This window comes from Euprymna scolopes, chromosome 41, assembly GCF_053919585.1.
Source record: "Euprymna scolopes isolate OS-2025 chromosome 41, ASM5391958v1, whole genome shotgun sequence".
NCBI lineage: Eukaryota > Metazoa > Mollusca > Cephalopoda > Sepiida > Sepiolidae > Euprymna > Euprymna scolopes.
The window spans coordinates 33,316,719-33,336,385 of record NC_136522.1 but is presented as its reverse complement, the minus strand read 5'-3'; the positions used below and the strand labels follow the sequence as shown (position 1 = coordinate 33,336,385).

Here is a 19,667-nt window from a genome sequence, read left to right as displayed (position 1 = left end):
ATGTTCGGGAAGGAAGGGGGGGGGCACAGAAAAATGAAAACTTTTCCTATTTTATGTTTAGGCACCCACAATTTTATTTTGCTTTGGAGGAAGACTGAATGTTTCAGTGAACGGGGTTTCATGCTGAGAGATGAAGACTGAAAATAATGTTCATGAATTGCCTGTGGAGAAGCTCTTTTGAGTGGATACTAGCTAGCCGTTATCTCAGGCGGATATTTTGATGGCTGAATAAAGATGACCAAAATCTAAGCTTACTAATCAAAAGTGCATACATTCCAGAAAAGGGCAGACAAGTTAGATTTGGTTCTTTAGGCGTGACAAAGTTAGTTTGGTTTGTTGGGATCAGTTGGATTTGTGTACCTTTCAGAGAGAAATGAACTCTTAACCTTCAAACCTTGTGTTTCTCATTTGCAAGACTATCATTCAATCAAAGAAAACGAATACCATGATACCCACTCCTCAAATAATTGTTCTTGTCGTTTTAATTGGAGGAAGAATTATTCAATTGCAACACTAACTGAGCCATCCAGTTGACACTGCAACGAATATCGTAATCGTGCATCAACTTTGAGTTAGTACAACGATCACAATCTGTGCAGTGGACATACATGGTACACTCCCATAATTATACCATATTACGTTCTTTGTTTTTGTTTTTTTTGCCCCCCCCCCGTTACCTTTTGCCCTGTAATATAGTTAGAAGAATCTGAATTGCTGGAAAACTCCTTGAATTAGTGTTTTATACACATGGTTTAAATTTCATGAAAATAAGTTCTTTACATATTTGAAGTTTTATAGAAGTTTTGTCCCAATGTGTCACTTAGAAGTCGGGGAGGGGAGCATATAGATATTTGACGCAGAGAGAATAACACAGAAATTCAAGGTCACTTCCCTTGTTTGTTCCAAAAACTAATACATATGCTTTAAATTTCATAAAAATAGTTTATATGTCAAGTTTTAAGGAGGTTATGCACATCATAGCGCCCTTAGGTTAATAGGTCACTTAGAGATTTGGAACTACTTCCATTGTCTTCCCCAGAAAAGTTTATAAAGATGGGATATTTGTAAAGTTTTAAGGGGTTATACTCCCATAGCTCCATATGAATGCACTTAGAGATTCATTTTTACACTACTACCAGGGGTTTTCTACAAAATGTTTTATACTGTTTGTCTGTTTTATGGAATATCAAGCAGTTTGGAGATTATTTAATTCTTAAACACAATGCAATTAATCAAAGAAACATAGGACTGAATCAACAACTATGCTATACGTTATGTGGCCTCCCTTTATTGACTTTGTTAATTGGAAAGTATGTCATGCACTTCATTATGTGTGACGTTGTTTCTTATTGTTATGTGTCATGTAGCCATTATCTTTGTTGAAGAGCTTGTAACTTGCCAAAAAATAATACATATCAAAACAAGACTGGAAATCTGGACTTTGTATCTTTTGGTTGTTGATCATTTTCACCAATGAGTTAGCACACAACATAAACTCAAAATTAAAATTGTTTTCATGTTGTTTAACTTTTATTGGCCTTTTACACTCATTTATTTATGCCTAACTAAAGAAACAAAACGTATAATGGCCTTGCTTTTCAGAATTCAGTTTTATTCTTCCGATTCACTGTACATGGAACACTAAAGTTTTGTACAAAGAACAATTGGAAAATAATCAGCATAATTCAATACAAAATTTGCATAAAATGTTTTCCACTAAAATATGTTGTTCCCAAAAAGCATGGGTCATTTATTGTCCTTTAGCGCATGCATACTAATCTGCATTTATTCCCTTTTTACCAAGTTAGACATAATAAAAACTCCAAATGAAAAAGATTGGTGTTACTTAACTTATATTGATGTCTTTTACGCATTTTTTTTATGTGCAACAGATTCTCTACAAGATCCTCTCGTTTTTTCAAATTAAGTTTTACTTTCTGTCACTTTCTGATTAGTTCACCACATTTTTTTACATATTCCTTCAACAAAAGACCCGTTTAATTTACCCCAAATGCGATGAACATCGAATTTCACATTTTCTTTACCTTTCTTTCTTTTAACAGATTTGCCCTTTTTCTTCTTGTGACCAGAAATCTTTAATTTGAAGAATTTGATGCCAACTTTATTTTATTTCTGCTGCACATTCGAGATATAAAAAAACGATGTCTGGATTGGTAATCTCTCGGAGTTTATCCCACATCTCCAACCGGACTGATCTCTACACTTCAAGCTCCATGAGGTCCTCTCTACCCTCGACCATGTCACCATCTCCAAGCAAGAAAACCCCACTGAATTTACCCCAAATTCGACACCCACTATCTGTCCGTGCTGAATCAAAAGCAAGTGATCTGGACATCAGAGGTTCTCAATGTAGTGCAAACTACCAAACTCATCGTTCTAATGTGCAGGAATCTGCGCATCATCAAGAGGAAAATTCAGAAAGTTTTTGCCACACTGACACACAAAAACCTAAAGAAAAACGCCAAAACGAGACGCCATTTTCAATAAATTCCATCCCAGAGGGCGTTGAAGTGACGTTTGGGGACCCCAAAAAAATCCGTTTGCCCGTATTTGGTAAGTTGAACATTTCTTTTGGAAGAATTCAGATGTGGAGAAATATGCTGTAAATCAGATCCTATATTTTTTAGGAGGTCCACAATCCTGTAATGTCCTATAAAACGTGTTGTATGTCTAGTAGTAACAGGGTATGTTCCTTTTAGGCAAGAACGTCAAACGCGCGTGTGCGTGTGATTTTAACACGACTATAATTTCATGGTAAACCCGATTGTCAAAACATATTAGTAGAGAAGAACTATGATGAGTCATAGAGACAAGGAAACAAGTGTCTGGGGATAAGTATAATCTCTGTCTGTCTGTTTGTTTCTCTCTCTCTCTCTCTCTCTATATATATATATATATATATATATATATATATATATATATATATATATATATATATATATATGCACACACACACAAACACACACACAAACTTCCCTGTCGTTGGAGCCCTCTAGGAAATGATGGTTTTCACCGAGCATAAAAGCAATATTCATCAGAAAAAAAGAATTGGTATTTTTTGTTATCAATATCATAAAAATGTAAAGAAATAAAGATTTTCATTTAACTATGATTTAATTTCTTCAACTTCCAACACACAGTTTGGTTAGTAGAACATCAGACCATCGAATTTGATTTTTATTTCCAATTGTATGAGTGTTTCTCTAATTCCTTATCTCTGTTTCTCACATGCAGATATAATTTTGAATGGTTCAAGTACTTTCCCAAGAATTGAAGCTTGATTCTTTTATTTTTTACTAGCAGTTCTGCTCGGCTTTGCTCGGACCCTATGTACTGTTCATAACTTTATGCTCATATGTATATATATATATATATATATATATATATATATATATATATATATATATATATATATATATATATATTAATAAGTTTGACTCATGCCCAGGTAACCTACACCTAAAATCTCAAGTGTTTAGACACAAAATTGGGTGAGGAGTTTGGTAGAGTCTGCAAAAGTCCATTCTTCTAACTTTGACCAAAACTGATTAAAAAGCTTGCTGCATGTTTGAATACTCTTTTTGTAAAATTTCAAATGTTTAGATCCAAAAATTGGCTGAATAATTTGCTAGAGACCTCAAAGGTAAAATCTTTTGAACTTTAACCCCTTGGCAGCCAAATTTTCGGCCAAAAACCGATTAAAAAGCTTGCCCTAATATTGAATAGCGTGTTGGTTATCTCTGGGTGTATGTAAATTTCAGTGTTTATATACTGTGTGTACATATATTGCAGAGTGTATATTGTCGGGTGGTTATTTATCGGGCTTGTGTATATTTCAATAATGACGAGGATACAGTTTTAATAAGGGGGTGATATTTATACTGAGTGCATCACGATGATGATGATGATGATGATGATGATGATGATTATTCTTTTTACATCAGAGGGGGAAGATTCATTATTTAATGATGATGGGAACGGGACAGACAGTTAACACTTGAAGCGTGTTGCACAATGTTCATTTAGAGATATGATAGACAAAGACATTTACTTTTCATTTTCCAAAGGCGACAACGAAGAAAAGTTTACAAATAAATGATGATTCTTTATTCTCCATCCGGATGATTGATGAATCAGGAACGCAAGCTCATACGATTACATGGTCTCATCTTCTCCCCTTCGTCTCCAAGGGGCATCAGCTCCCAATCTGATTGACTCGACTCTGACTCTTTACTACTCTCTACGACCCTGTCTGCCTAACTGACTCAAATCCATCTCAATATATTAGGAATTCCCTTTCCTTTATGACGTCAGAGGCGTGTACAACAATGTTATTCCTTCACGTATTCAAATTACACATGCGCCTAATCACGTTTGATAACAAAAAAATTCCTAAATGAATTGTTTCAATTATAAACTATTTATTTCATCATTATCTAACTTATATTGTCCATTCTTTTAACTGACATCATTAATATATCCAGTTATTTCTAAGACCAATGAACAATCGGCTGCATTCCTAGAATTGCAATATGTAATTGCTCTTAACTTTTGAATGCTGAGTTCAAATTTAACCTTTTCCTTTTAACAAATATTATTTTCAACTTAAACTACGTTGTTCCTTTAATTACTGGGGCCTGTCCGCTTCCATGTAACACTATGTCTGAATACACTTTATGTAAAATTTCAAATGTTTAGACTAAAAATTGGCTGAGTAATTTGGTAGAGACCGGAGAGGTCAATTTTTTAAAAAACTTTAGCCTCAATTTTGACTCCTTAACATTTATTGTTTTGGGCTCAAATCAAATTAAAAGGTTTGATCCATATGCATCTAAAATTTCAAGTGTTTAGACCCAAAATTGGCAGAGGAGTTCGGTAGAATTTTCAAAGGTCAAATCGTTGAACTTTGAGCACTTGTCAGCCAAATTTCTGACCGAAAACCGATTAAAAAGATTTTGCCAAATTACAATTACTTTGTGTTTGATTTTCATAAACCAAGATGGATGTATTTTAAATCCAACATGTGGTTACTTTTCGTAACAAGTTAGTATATTCAGAATATCTTAAATAGTATGTGACTAATCCCTGTGTCTATTGTATATGGTTTGTTTTCAAATCTCCGAAACAGTGTTTCATGGTAAAGAGATGATGACCCCTAAAATAATATTAAGACTATCGTGAATTCTTGGAAGCAAACAAATACCGTAATTATAAGAGATTTATTGACTTACAAGCAATATAGTTTACCAACGAAGCACTTAAGATTCATATTTTAAATTTTATATTTAATTTTTAATAAAGTTTTAAAGGTCGAATAACTATTAGAAGACGCATCAACTTTATGATAAAACCACAAGTATTACATGCCTACAGAATATTTTCACTGTATTATTGTAAAACAATTTGTATGCCATTGTTATTGTTCGACAGCGAACAATATTATCCAATCGGTGCGAAAGCGACGCAAAAACAAAAGTTTATCCTACGAATTCTTTGTAATAGTGATGATGAGTAGAATCAGAGTAGATACTATATAGGGAGTGAAAATACGACTACTTACCTCTAAAATCTGTAAACAAAGAGAAAACCTGAGCAGAATAAAACGAGCAAAAGTAAAAAAATGTTTTCTAACAACACAGATCAATTAAAATTACCAACCGAAGATTTATGTGTTTTTTGTTGCCGAAATTATCTCATACAAATCTAAAGGGAAAAAAACTAATTTTGCTTATTTTATAAAACTTTTTTTTACGAATCTGCAAATATTTTCTGAAGAATGTTTTAATGCGTATACGTTTCTTTTTGTTGTTGTTTTTTTTTTACTAACAGAAATATCTCGTTTAAACAAAGGTATCACTCTGAGAGGTATACATCATGTGGGATGACCGTAGATTTGTATTCTGGAGTACACTGGCGGAGAAAAATAGCACATGCCGCCATGAAATGATAGTTAAGGTAGAGCGCTTCCTTATTCGGCAGAAACGAGAATTAGGTTGTTATTCAAAATAAGGGTTAGGGTTAGGAAATGTGCGATGTTTTTTGAGGATCTGTGCCGAGTTTGCCGAGATTCCAGTTTGATATATTATATAACAAGTACCTTGTGTAATTGTGGGTTGACCTGTGCAGAAAATGTAAGTAGGGGGTTTCTGTTTTGATCCCCAAAACGTAACGAGTATGGATGAATCTATAGTGATTGATGGGATTGATGGCTAGGGAATACGAGGGGCCTAAGAGTTACCAACACCCATGGGAGAGAGAGGATCAGAAGAACCTTAGACGAGATGTCAAGTTGTGTGGTGAGAGGAAACTGGACCTCTGATTAACTATGACAAAAACGTTGCTGGAGAAACAGCCGACATCGATCGTAGGAAGTAAAACCTACACCCAGGAAAAAATATCATGGGGCCAGGAAGGAGCTTTCCAGTTTAAATAAAATAGGGGAGCAGTCAATGGGCGATGAGTGTCCCAAGAAGAAGAAATAATAATAATAATAGGAATAATAATAATAATAATAATAATAATAATAATAATAGGAATAATAATAATAATAATAATAATAATAATAATAATAATAATAGGAATAATAATAATAATAATAATAATAATAGGAATAATAATAATAATAATAATAATAATAATAATAATAATAATAATAATAATAATAGGAATGGAGGGGGACTTACCTTTTTAGCCGAGGGGAGTTGTGAGTAAAAACAAAATCTAACATGAATTCATATTAATAGGAAGAAGGGATGCAGTAGAAAAATCTAACATCTATGAATTCATATTAATAGGAAGAAGGGATGCAGTAGAAAAATCTAACATCTATGAATTCATATTAATAGGAAGAAGGGATGCAGTAGAAAAATCTAACATCTATGAATTTATATTAATAGGAAGAAGGGATGCAGTAGAAAAATCTAACATCTATGAATTTATATTAATAGGAAGAAGGGATGCAGTAGAAAAATCTAACATCTATGAATTTATATTAATAGGAAGAAGGGATGCAGTAGAAAAATCTAACATCTATGAATTCATATTAATAGGAAGAAGGGATGCAGTAGAAAAATCTAACATCTATGAATTCATATTAATAGGAAGAAGGGATGCAGTAGAAAAATCTGCGTAGATTTTTGAAAAAGTGTTGAATATTGGATGACCCAATTAAATGAGAATACAATGGTGACACTGCAATATGTTCACATGTTATTGAATATGAAAGGTTCAACGGTAGAGAGGTGTATTGAAATGGGAAAATAGTTTAGTGAAACAATAAAATAATTGCGGGGCACTTATATGCTCAGTCCGTTAAATCCAAAGTAGCTGAGCAGCGGCTTGGTTCCCACTAGTTTTGGCAAATAGCAAACAGAATCCTGAACAGAAGCGTGTGTTCTATCCCAACCATCATCAATGGACATGAGGTCATCTCATCAGCATTAGACAAAGCCAAAGTATTTGCCAAGAACTTTGCAGCTAATTCTAACCTATGCGACCAAGGCCATCAACTTCCCGTATTTCATCAACCACTCGTATTTCCACCTGTAACAGACAACATGCTATGCGACATACAATTATCTGTACGTGATATTGCCAAGCTAATCAAGAACCTTGATTCTAGTAAAGCAACTGGCCCTGATGGCATTCCAATTATAGCGTTAAAAAAAACTTAAACCAGAACTTGCTCCCATACTTAAAAAACTGTTTAAGCGTTGTCTTAAGTAGAAGTGGTTCCTAACACGCTGGAAAACGTCATCAGTATGCCCTGTATTTAAGAACTCAGGTGATGGGTCATCTCCCTCTCAGTACAGACCAATAAGTCACCTGTGCGTCATGAGGAAGTTGTTGGAATCTATATTAAATAAAGAAGTAGTTAACCACCTCAGCAGAAATAACCTTCTTAGCGACATGCAATAAGGCTTCCTTTATAGAGCAATTGCTCTTGACATATCAAAGGCCTTTGATAAGGTATGGCATAAAGGCCTACTTCACAAGATCTCCAGCTATGGTATAGCTATAAATGTCTTCTCAATTATTAAATAATTTCTCTCTGATAGGCTCATAAGAGTAGTGGTTGATGGGCAGAAATCAGAAGCTCACAGTATTAATGCTGGAGTCCCTCAGAGGTCCATCCTGCGCCCAACTCTCTTCCTGATCTACATCAATAATCTCCCAAAACACATACTTAGATAATTCGTTGTCATTTATGTTGATGACACTACCATCTATGGCAACACAACAAAGGCTGTAAATGACCAAGTCTCTGATTCTCTCTCCTCTGATCTTGAGTGTGTGGTACAATGAGGGAAGACGTGGCTGGTTGCTTTTAATGCATTTAAAAACAAGCCTCTATCTTTACATCATCAACGCTCTGATCCTCATCTTGCATCAATTGAAATGGATGGCTCTCGTCTTGGGGAGGCTCCATGTTTTGACAATCTTCCGGGCTTGACCTTTACTTCCGATCTGAAATGGAACACGTACATCAAATCTGCTGCAAAGGTCGCTGGAAAAATGGTGGTATCATTCTACCGCTCCAGTAGATATCTCACTGCTGATGCAATTCTCTATCTATATAAAAGCCAAGTACCTTCAAGGATAGAGTACTGTTGCCACATCTGAGCAGGAACTGCTAAAACCAGCTTATCCTGCCTTGACAGAGTACAAAATAGACTTTGTAGCTTAGTGAGGGATCCCTTTTCTCTTCTCTACAAGCTCTTTCCCACAGAAGAGACGTTGCGAGCCCGTCTTTGCTTTATCGTTATTTCCATGGCAAGTGCTTGTTTGAGCTCCAATCTCTGGTCACCCCTCGCCAATCTTTTACAAAAACACCCGTTTAGCTGAAACCACTATCAATAATTTTCCCTACTCTTTATCTATGCCTAAATCAAAACGTAAATTCCATGAACAAAGCTGCTTTCTCAGAACTGCACACCTGTGAAACTCTCTTTCATTTGCCTGCTTCCGAGCTGATTACAATTTGGTTGTCTTCAAGTCCAACATAAACAAATTCTTGATGAATCCAATTTACCAAATACCCATTACTATCGATTACAATATTATCTCATTGACTACTGTACACTCCATAACCCTTATCCTCGAGTGACATCCGAGCCTTGATAATGTAGTGACTCCTATGTACAAAAAAAAAAAAAATACAAGATTGGAACTGAACCAGTTAAAAATTTGTGTAATAAGAGATTTTGGAATTTTAGTCTCATAAACAAAAGTTAAGGTAATTAACAATAAAAAGGATGACCTTGACGTAAGACTGACCTGGTTGGGGATATAGCGAACAAAGAAAATGAGTTATGATAGATTCACGGAACAGACCAGGCAGTTGGTCAGAGAGTTAATTAAAGAGCGGACGGGATCAGTTGAGATTGGAGTTTGGATTGAAAGAGATTTAATCTCTTGAGGTCCACGGAATCGTTCAGTGAGCCAACTCATACAACTCCCAAAGATATGAAATTAATGTTATATATGAAAATATAACTTCGTGTATCGCGTTTTCCTTCCTAGGGAAAGTTTTTTTTTAATCTTACAGACTCTTCAGTCAAATCCGCTCAGTGAAAGAAGGTATGTTTCCCTTTTGTCTGATGTGCCCCATGGAAAAGACGTTATTCGTCCTGTTAAACGAATTGCCCCTTGTTATGTGATATGTCCCGTTTGTTGAACTGTATATGAAAAATTATATGTTTAAACACCGCACACACACGAGCACCCACAATTGAATATTATAAAACAAAGAAAAGAGAACATTACATATATACAAATTGACCCGCATACACACGCGCGCATACATATCAGAATTCACTCAGTATTTGGAAGTTGTAATTTAATAAAATGACATCCCATCTTTGTAACTTATTTACGGGATGGGTATGAACACCTTTTTTTTCGACCCCCAAAAATCGACAATAATGGTTTTTTGATTAATTTATAGAATGGATATTCTTTCATGAATAAATCTATGAAATCTTTTTCACAGCATACGTTATTGCGAGTCCCTCTTCTTAATTTGATTTCTCTCCGCATATAATAAAACTCTTGAAGCATGATTATGAAGTTTTGTTACTCCATCTTCAAATTTGTGTAGCAGCACGACCCCTATGCCATAATCATTTGCATCTGCAACTACAATTAATTCCTTTTTCGGATAGTAGTGTGCTAAAGCTAGATCTGATAATAAGCACCTTTTTATTTTATGAAATACGTTATCGTATTTTCTCGTCCAGCACCACTTCTTATTTTTACGCAACAATTTATTTAATGATTCTCTCAATTCGTGCATATTAGGAATATATGAATTGTAGGAGTTTGCTAAACTAAGAAATGATTGTAGTTTAGTTATGTTATCCGGAATAGGCATATTTTTTTATGGCTTCCGTTCTTTTTGGGTTCGGTTTTCTTCCTTCATGATCGATTATCTGGAACAAATATTCGATTTTGTTCATTCAAAAGTCGCACTTTTCAAGTCCAACCTTTAACCCGTATTTTTTAATTAGTTTTAAAAACTTCTCGGACGTGACTTTTGTTTTCTTCAAAATTTTTCACTCGTTATGAATATGTCCCCACCTAACATCTTTTATAAACAGAGTAATCTATTTTCAGGGTGTGTCAGGATTTTCCACTATATTTTTAAAATGACTGTACATACGCCGTGTTGCTCGGCAGCCGTTTCATTTTAATTTTCTCTTTTTTAAACCAATTGATCAAACGATAACATAATATTTAACTATTTAAACCCCATTTCTTTGAATTTCATTCAATAATTAAATGAAAAGAGCATGAAACTTTAATCTCACCTTTTATGGCACGTGAAATTAATAAATGATGATGATGATAATGGTGATGATTTTTTAGAGAGGGATCCTAACATACATACGCACACAAAATGAACGACAAACAAAATGAACGACAAAACAATGTAGGTAATAGGAATTAACCTGTAATGTTTTCGTTTTAAAAAGCAACTATAAACAAGGCCCGAATGTATTACAACATTGGAAGTTTTTCAAGGGTTTTTTATCCAACGATCCGGTCAGACTGTTGGCGAGTTTGCTCTGCACTAACGCTCCCGCAGATTTAGTACCAGTCGTCCGCTGTATCTTTCCGCATTCAATGGCGTAATCAAATTCTTAATTCTGCCAGGTTCACACCAATCTTCGAGCCGGCCAACATGATGCTGTTTAATTTTCGAACCAGGAAGTTACTTATATAGAACATTGTTTGTTCTAGCCTTATCAGTGATGTGTTACGAGCAACATCTATATATTCGTAGTAAGTAAGGACAACCGCCGCGGCGCCGCACGAAAACAACGAAAGAGTTTATCCAATTACCTACACCATTTGGTAAAGATAGAAGAGAATTGTATAATATCCAAATGAAGACATAAATAGTTAAGTTCTCTCAGCCCTGAAATCTGTCAGTAGTTATATTCAGGTGAAGACAGTCGATACTTGAGTGTTCAGTAGACAGTGGCGAGAGTGAGTGAGTGAGTGAGTGTGCGTGTGTGTATGTGTGTGTTTGTGAGTGTGTGTGTGTGTATGTGCGTGTGAGAGAGAGAGAGACAGACAAACAGACAGATACAGAGGGGGTATGCTTTATATCTTCAAATATTTATTCAAAGTGTTTAGCTTGATTGTTTTGTAGAGAAAAAATTGTTGTTTTTGTTTTTGCCGTTGCAGAACATGATTGAGTTTTACAAACGGAGAGAAAAAAAAGAAAACAATAACATCAATGTTTAGTGCATTTTTGTTCAGGAAGCTAGTATTTGAAGACAGTTTGATTTGTTAACACCAGTAAACAGAGAATAAGTGGCACGAAACAAATAGATTGAAAATCCATCCAAAATACTTAGATAACTATTGTATGGACGACGAGAGTAGGGACGAGTATTATCACGCAAGAATGCAAGTCCATACAAGGAAGCGATGAATTCCTGATAAATTTGAAAAACGAAGATGGACATTTAAAAGAAACGCACAATCAACAATAGAAACGGCTTTTAAATAAAACATTAATAGCTGCACAATGGGCATCAAAACTGATGAAAACCAAAGCAGGATATTCAAAGCACGACTAGTGACAAAGGTTAGTCTAAAAACTACACGCAGATCCAAAAAACACACGCTTGTTTGCAGTTAAAATGACTTCCAATACAAATGCCGATGCAAATTTCAACGCAATAAAATTTACAAGTTCAACAATTTGACGTGAAATCAGCATATCGGAATGCATCAATGAAAAGGGAATTGTGCAACGGACGCAAAGGATTTGAAATAGAAAATAAAAACTAGGATAAGTGGACTATATATATATATATATATATATATATATATATATATATATATATATATATATATATATATCGCATAATCACGTTAACATGCTGGCTCCCATTTGGTCACCGAAGTTAAACAACGATAAGCTTGGCGAGTACAGAGATGGACGACCATTTGAGAATGCTATACGCTGTATGCATTATGCTGGGACGTAGAACTTTCGAGATTTGTCTCTAGGGCGTGTTTAAAACTACTAGAAGAGGCGCTCCCTAAGTGTGCGTTTAGACATGGATCTAAGAGAAAAAAAACTCCGATTTAAGATCAGAGATCTACTGTCTGCAGCGATGAATTGCACCGACTAAGATTAGCCGTTTTATAGGAAAAGTGTAGAGGGTTCTATCCAAAGCCTTCCCTAGAAACAAATAATTTTGTGCAGATTTCGGACAAATATATATAATGGACTCCTCCATCGATTTCAATGTATGATGTTCACACATCAATTATGTGTGAACATCATACTTTGAAATCGATGGAGGAGTCCATTATATATATATATATATATATATATATATATATATATATATATATATATGTATATATATATATATATATATATATATATATATATATATATATATATATATATATATATATATATATTAAAGAAAGATTAATAATGTTCTGTTAAATTAATTATGATGATATTTAAATTCTGGTAGAGTATTCGTATTTTATTAAAGATCTGTGGATTGTATTATTCGAAATCATTTTATTGTATTAATATCATTTTATTGTATTAATATAATTTTATTGTATTAATATCATTTTATTGTATTAATATCATTTTATTATATTAATATCATTTTATCATATTAATATAATTTTATTGTATTAATATCATTTTATTGTATTAATATAATCTTATTGTATTAATATCATTTTATCATATTAATATCATTGTATTTAATTAATATCACTTTATTGTATTAATATCATTTTATTGTATTAATATTATTTTATTCAATTAATATCATTTTATTCTATTAATGTCATTGTATTATATTAATATTATTTTATTGTATTAATATAATTTTATTATATTAATATCATTTTATTCTATTAATATGATTTTATTGTATTAATATCATTTTATTGTATTAATATCATTTTATTATATAAATATCATTTTATTATATTTATATAATTTTATTGTATTTATATCATTTTATTATATTAATATCATTTTATTATATTAATATCATTTTATTATATAAATATCATTTTATTGTATTAATATCATTTTATTCTATTAATATCATTTTATTATATAAATATCATTTTATTATATTTATATAATTTTATTGTATTTATATCATTTTATTCAATATCATTTCATTATATAAATATCATTCTATTACATTAATATAATTTTATTCTATTCATATCATTTCATTGTATTAATATCATTTTATATATTTATACAATTATCTTGTTATTATATAATTTTATTCAATTAATATAATTTCACTATATTAATATGATTTTATTATATTAATATCATTTCATTGTATTAATATAATTTTATTATATTAATATCATTTTATTATATTGATATAATTTTATTATATCAATTTAATTTTATTATATTTATATCATTTTATTGTATTAATATCATTTTATTATATTTATATGATTTTATTGTATTAATATCATTTTATTCGATTAATATGATTTTATTGTATTAATATCATTTTATTTTATTAATATCATTTGATTTTATTAATATAGTTTTATTGTATTAATATCATTTTATTGCATTAATATCATTTCATTGTATTAATATAATTTTTATTCTATTAATATACTTTTATTGTATTAAAATCATTTTATTCAATTAATATCATTTCATTATATTAATAAAATTTCATTGTATTAATATCATTTTACTGTATTAAAATCAGTTTATTGTATTAATATCATTTTATTCAAGAATTATCATTTTATTATATTTATATTATTTTAATGTATTAATATCATTTTATTATATTAATATCATTTTATTTTATTAATATTATTTTATTATATTAATACCATTTTATTATATTAATATCATTTTATTATGTTAATATCATTTTATTGTATTAGTATAATTTTATTGTATTAATATAATTTTATTATATTAATATCATTTTATTTTATTAATGTAATTTTATTGTATTAATATCATTTTATTACATTTAATATAATTCCATTATATTAATATCATTTCATTGTATTAATATCATTTTATTGTATTAATATCAGTGTATTGTATTAATATCATTTTATTCAAGTAATATCATTTTATTATATTTATATTATTTTATTGTATTAATATCATTTTATTTTATTAATATCATTTTATTTTATTAATATCATTTTACCATATTAATATCATTTTATTATATTAATATTATTTTATTGTATTAATATCAGTGTATTGTATTGATATCATTTTATTCAAGTAATATCATTTTATTAAATTAATATTATTTTATTATATTAATATCATTTTATTGTATTAATATCATTTTATTTTATTAATATCATTTTATCATATTAATATCATTTTATTATATTAATATCATTTTATTTTATTAATATCATTTTATTGTATTAATATTATTTTATTATATTTATATCATTTTATTGTATTAATATAATTTTATTATATAAATATTATTTTATTATATTAATATCATTTTATTGTATTAATATCATTTTATTATATTAATATCATTTTATTATATTAATATCATTTTATTATATAAATATCATTTTATTGTATTAATATCATTTTATAGTATAAATAACATTTTATTATATAAATATTATTTTATTATATTAATATCATTTCATTATATTAATATCATTTCATTGTATTTATATCATTTTTTTGTATTAATATCATTTTATAGTATTAATATCAGTTTATTATATTAATATAATTTTATTATATTTATATCATTTGATTGTATTAATATCAGTTTATTATATTAATATGATTTTATTGCATGAATATCATTTTATTCTATTAATATGATTTTATTGTATTTATATCATTCTATTATATTAATATTATTTTCTTATATTAATATCATTTTATTATATTAATATAATTTTCTTGTATCAATATAATCTAATTATATTAATATTATTGTATGATATTAATATCATTTTATTATATTAATATAATTTTATTGTATTAATATCATTGTATTATATTAACATCATTTTATTATGTTAATATACTTTTATTATATTAATATCATTTTTTTTGTATTAATATTATTTTTATATTAATATTATTTTATTATATTAATATCATTTTATTGAATTAATATCATTTTATTCTATTAATATTATTTTATTATATTAATATCATTTTATTATATTAATATCATTTTATTATATTAATATCATTTTATTGCATTAATATAATTTTATTTTATTAATGTCATTTTATTATATAAATATCATTTTATTTTATTAATGTCATTTTATTGTATTAATATCATTTTATTCCATTAATATAATTCCATTTAATTAATATCATTTCATTGTATTAATATCATTTCATTGTATTAATATCATGTTATTGTATTAATATCAGTGTATTGTATTAATATCATTTTATTTAAGTAATATCATTTTATTATATTTATATTATTTTATTGTATTAATATCATTTTATTATATTTATATTATTTTATTGTATTAATATCATTTTATATTATTATTATCATTTTATCATATTAATACCATTTTATTATATTAATATCATTTTATTATATTAATATTATTTTATTATATTAATATCATTTTATTGTATTAATATACGTTTATTTTATTAATATAATTTTATTTTATTAATATCATTTTATTTTATTAATATCATTTTATTCAATTAATATAATTCCATTATATTAATATCATTTCATTGTATTAATATCATTTTATTATATTAATATCAGTGTATTGTATTAATATCCTTTTATTCAAGTAATATCATTTTATTATATTAATATCATTTTATTATATTAATATCATTTTATTCTAGTAATATCATTTTATTATATTTATATTGTGTTATTTTATTAATATCATTTTATTATATTAATAGAATTTTATTGTATTAATATACTTTTACATTATTAATATCCTTTTATTGTATTAATATCATTTTATTATATGTATATCATTTTATTGTAATAATATTATTGTATTATATTAATATCATTTTATTATATTTATATCAGTTTATTGCATTTATACAATTTTATTCAATTAATATCATTTGATTATATTAATATCATTACATTATATTAATATTATTTCATTGTATTTATAGCCTTTTATTGTATTAATGTCATTTTATTATATTAATATCATTTTATTATACTGATATCATTTTATTATATTAATATAATTTTATTATATTTATATAATTTGATTGTATTAATATAATTTTATTGTATTAATATCATTTAATTGTATTAATATCATTTTATTATATTATTATCATTTTATTATATTAATATGATTTTATTGTAGTAATATCATTTTATTATATTAATATCATTTTATTGTATTAATATGATTTTATTAAATAAATACATTTTATTACAATTATGTCATTTTATTATATTAATATTATTGTATTATATTAATATCAGTTTATTATATTAATATAATTTTATTGTATCAATATAATTTTATTATATTAATATTATTGTATGATATTAATATCATTTTATTATATTAATATAATTTGATTGTATTAATATCATTGTATTATATTAACATCATTTTATTATATTAATATCATTTTATTATATTAATATCATTTATTTATATTAATATCATTTTTTATATTAATATTATTTTATTATATTAATATCAGTTTATTGTATTAATATCATTTTATTGAATTAATATCATTTTATTATATTAATATCACTTTATTAAATTAATATCATTTTATTGTATTAATATCATTTTATTGTATTAATATAATTTTATTGTATTAATATCATTTCATTGTATTAATATAATTTTATTTTATTAGTATAATTTTATTGTATTAATATCATTTTATTCCATTAATATCATTTAATTTTATTAATATAATTCTATTGTATTAATATCATTTTATTGTATTAATATAATTTTAATGTATTAATATTATTTTATTCTATTAATATCATTTCATTTTATTAATATCATTTTATTCAATTAATATCATTTCATTATATTAATATAATTTTATTGTATTAATATCATTTTATTCAATTAATGTCATTTTATTGTATTAATATCATTTCCTTGTATTTATTTCATTTTATTATATTAATATCATTTTATTGTATTAATATCACTTTATTATATTGATATCATTTCATTGTGATAATAGCATTTCATTATATTAATATCATTTTATTATATAAATATCATTTTATTCTATTAATATCATTTCATTGTAATAATACCATTTCATTGTATTAATATCATTTCATTGTATTAATATCATTTTATTATATTAATATCATTTTATGATATTAATATCATTTTATTGCATCAATATTATCATCATTAACTTTAAGTCTTTTGACGTTTACAAGATAAACAATAACTAAAGAAAATATTTTCTCCTTGATTTAAAATAAATGAAAAAATTCTATATAAAATTAATTATAATCAGCAGAACCCGTGGAAAAACCACAGAATAAGAAATATATTTTATCAACAAATAGGTTTTGATAAAACCGATATTTTTAATGATAACGCAAAAAATAACATGCACAAAATATAAGTTTATTAACATTTCTATGAAAATAGTGTCCATTGTATTCGAAATATAGAATTGACTCAAATGAAATAAATTAATAAGTTCTATTAAATAACGAGAAAGTTATATTGTGCTACATACTTCAATACAAATAATAAAATCATATTATAACAGATAATTTTTATTTCTTCCATCAGTTTAGCACTTCTTGGCAGACAATGTTCCCTTTTTTACATAACGTTTCACTGACTTCTTTCTTCGATGACGAACCACTGCGCCTCGAAATTACTAAGAATTCATTTCTCACATCTTTACAAAAATGGTCATATATTATTGTAATTATATTCGAAAACGAGGCTACATCAAAAAGAGGCCACTCTGATATTCTTGTTCGGAGTTGCCAGATTGGTCCTTTTAAAACAAATTTCGCGAATTGTCGGCCTATTTTTTCAAAGCAGTTTGAGCCTTCAAAAATTGTATTCGGCCTTTTTCAAAGGATTAAGTACAGACAAAGAACAGAACAAGCACACTATTATAGAGATCGATACTTAATGTACACAAAGAAAGAAAAGGTATACCATGCATTTGAGATTATGTTTCAATTGTGTAGGTTTTAATGTCTCACATTCAACGATCAATTTGGTACCGTGCCAATATCAGAGCTCCACTAAAGAAATCATTATAGTGCTGAAAACAGAGCGACTTAAACTGGAATAATTTATTAGACATGTTTAATAAACAAAAGTTATTTTAATCAATCACCATGAGACGTTGGTATATATTATACAAAATGAGATGATAAATATTCAATTATAATACGCATTTCTTTGTTCTGGGAACAAAGAAATGCGTATGCATTAATACGTTGACACATAGATAAGTTATATATATATATATATATATATATATATATATATATATATATATATATATATATATATATCCATGGCGATATCATTCGATATTATACATACGTATATTTAAAAACACGCAGTGGGGTTTGTATATAGATTATTATGACAACATAGCACGTATATATAAGACATACATGGATGTGACGGTATGTAGCAAGTGTTCGTGGGAACTGAAAACTGCGAGCGTTCTCAGAATCATCAGCACGCACGCAGGGAATCGGGAATTCTCCGGGATAACGTACTGATTGGAGATTGGTCTGGGGAACAACCTACCCTACCTATCACTTCACTGTATAAGCGCATCCCCAGGCCAAAATCAGTGAGTTGGAGAGTTGAAGCTGGGTCTAATCGAAGTGTCGTCACCACACCCCTTCTACTGTCCGTCGCTACCGCAAACCATGGAGAGTAAGATTCAAACGTGTGTTTTGTAAGAAATCAACACTGGACAATTGTATATAAGTTATATCATATTTTTGCAAATTTGACTTGAATTAACTCGTAGAATAGAGACATCTGAGTTTGTCTTTCTTTTGTATGCATGAAAATCTATTCACTTCCAGCGTGATACGGCATATCAACCCAAAGGTGAAATCGACACTGACCAACTGACCAACGAG

The 19,667-nt window shown here is 28.0% G+C and overlaps 1 protein-coding gene across 1 annotated transcript in view; it reads left to right on the top strand.

Annotated features, from left to right (window-relative positions):
* LOC145266457 (uncharacterized) overlaps window positions 1-19,667 on the top strand; it is a 100,201-nt gene that overhangs the window by 6,136 nt on the left and 74,398 nt on the right. The window contains exon 2 of the mRNA XM_080122136.1: window positions 2,064-2,574. Coding sequence (XP_079978262.1) covers window positions 2,163-2,574 — 412 coding nt within the window. The 5' untranslated portion in view covers window positions 2,064-2,162. The remainder of the gene's footprint in view (window positions 1-2,063; window positions 2,575-19,667) is intronic.